The 1,950-nt window shown below is 35.1% G+C and overlaps 1 protein-coding gene across 1 annotated transcript; it reads right to left on the bottom strand.

Moving 5' to 3' along the window:
• Nucleotides 1-685: 685 nt before the first annotated feature.
• Nucleotides 686-1,646, bottom strand: LOC126555670 (uncharacterized). Its single transcript, XM_050210569.1, has 3 exons — nt 1,013-1,646; nt 781-926; nt 686-718 (listed from the first exon to the last, which is right to left on the bottom strand). The coding sequence occupies exons 1-3, from the start codon at nt 1,644-1,646 to the stop codon at nt 686-688; spliced, it is 813 nt and encodes a 270-aa protein (XP_050066526.1).
• Between the last annotated feature and the right edge of the window lie 304 nt (nt 1,647-1,950).

Below are 1,950 nucleotides of genomic sequence, written 5' to 3'. Positions count from 1 at the left end.
AAAATAGCGGGAGAGGTTGTTTCGTGGTTCTATGTAAAACATTTGTGATGTTACGAGGCATGTGCCCAAGAGCTACGAGTTCTTTCTCTATATCATTAATTGGTTAGAGTAGGTGTAGAGTAGTGAAGATTTCTAATAACTATTCTGAAGGCTCTGTCTTGTTTTAGTTGGTAAGTGTGAAAAGCGCTTTATTAGATTGAAGAAATTTAATGACAGAACGATACGAATCTGGTGAGCTTGTAGAGAGTTTTATGCCTTTTATGGAACTTTTACGTACGAAGGGTTCACCATTAGTAAGTTGCTTAATGTTGTCACAGAAAGCCTTGTAATCATTAACTTCACGAATAAAAATAGGTGGTGGGGGTTTGGTAGATGCGGAAGAGTTTTCTAAGTGCTCTGGTTCGTGCTCCATTTTTTCGGATTCTGGATTGTTTTTGGATGCGTCGAGCGCATCCGAAAATATGGAAAATCAATTTTGAGTAACAAATATGTAGTTAGATGTAGTTTAGATTTATTAAATAGCTAAAACCATTACTAATGAGCATAAATATATATAAAACAAAATTTTAAATTTTTATACCCCTACATAAGGTTTGAAAATTTCATACCAAGGTTCCTCGTATATTTTTTATTCTTAAACTTTATATTTAAAAATCTAAAGAATACAACGCAAGTACAATCGTCATCAACCGTACAGCTTAGTGCAGTTAGTAGTTTCCTATAATAAATTTATAAATAAAAATATCAGTACTCGATATTGTTAGGATGGATTGTATATACTCTGCCCAGAGCATCGGTTTTTTTGACACCAGGGTGCCCTTCCACCACAGTTCCTTGTTTACGCCGATTAAACTTTTTACCAACCTGATTCCATGTATAGTAACTTGGAATTTTATCATAAGCCAACGTTTTAGCAAATTCATCTTCTGCGCATAATTTTAAAAAACGCTGTTAGTGTCGTATCTCGCGGATTATCAACACACATCACTTACATACTTTCTGAAAAATATACCCTTGACCATTTCTAAGTGAACTGCGAGATGGATAACAGTTGGTGCTCTCTCGTGTATACTAAATGATAAAATCCGCCAAATTGCTTCTGAGCTACAAATGTAGCGACCAGACTGATATTGGTCCACTTCATCTGTCGACTGCACGCTAAACGTAGCTTGGTCGCTGCCTTTATTAATATATTTAGTTACATATTTTATCGACTTTATAGAACTACATAATTCTACATTAATATGACAATCAAATACTTTAAGCAAAAGTTTGTTGTAGGGTACAATCCATCTATTGTCAATTTCATGATTTGGAATAGTACATATTTTTCCACCTTCTTCGGGTGACAATCTTCTATACTTTGGATAGCCATCGTCACCAGAAGAGGTATTTCTCTGAAATTGTTTTGGGAATTTCTTAGAACATTTCCCCTCAACCATGCATGGTGAGTTATGGTTAAAAGCCCCACATGGTCCATGAATCTTGTGTTTTACAACAATATCATACAGTTCTTGATCTTCTTCTTTATTTGGTATTTCAGCTGTAATTACACTGTCAATTTGGTCTGGTTGGATTTTGTTTGTAAGCCAAAGAAGAAGGTGTATATGTGGTAACCCACGCTTTTGCCATTCAACCGTATACATATAACACCGTGAAGGGCCAAATATATTATGTTTATTAATGAGAGTTAACAGCTTTTGCACCTTTAAATGAAAAAATCGATTTACTATGTCTGAGGTTTTGAATTAGTATGGATATTATTTAAGATCTGGGCCAGTGTGGATTACATGTCATCGGTGATGAATAAATCTGGTTTACCTAATTTTTTACGTAAGTCATTGCATCCTGTGTTTTTCATGAAGATACCTCGGTCCCCCCCCGTAAAACTTGATGGCAATATAACTAATTGTCCAATGTTATTGCTTTGTTCATTTGAGCGCAATGCGT

This window comes from Aphis gossypii, unplaced genomic scaffold, assembly GCF_020184175.1.
Source record: "Aphis gossypii isolate Hap1 unplaced genomic scaffold, ASM2018417v2 Contig00989, whole genome shotgun sequence".
In the NCBI taxonomy this organism is placed as follows: domain Eukaryota; kingdom Metazoa; phylum Arthropoda; class Insecta; order Hemiptera; family Aphididae; genus Aphis; species Aphis gossypii.
The sequence above is the reverse complement of the archived record's forward strand: the minus strand, read 5'-3'. Positions and strand labels throughout refer to the sequence as shown.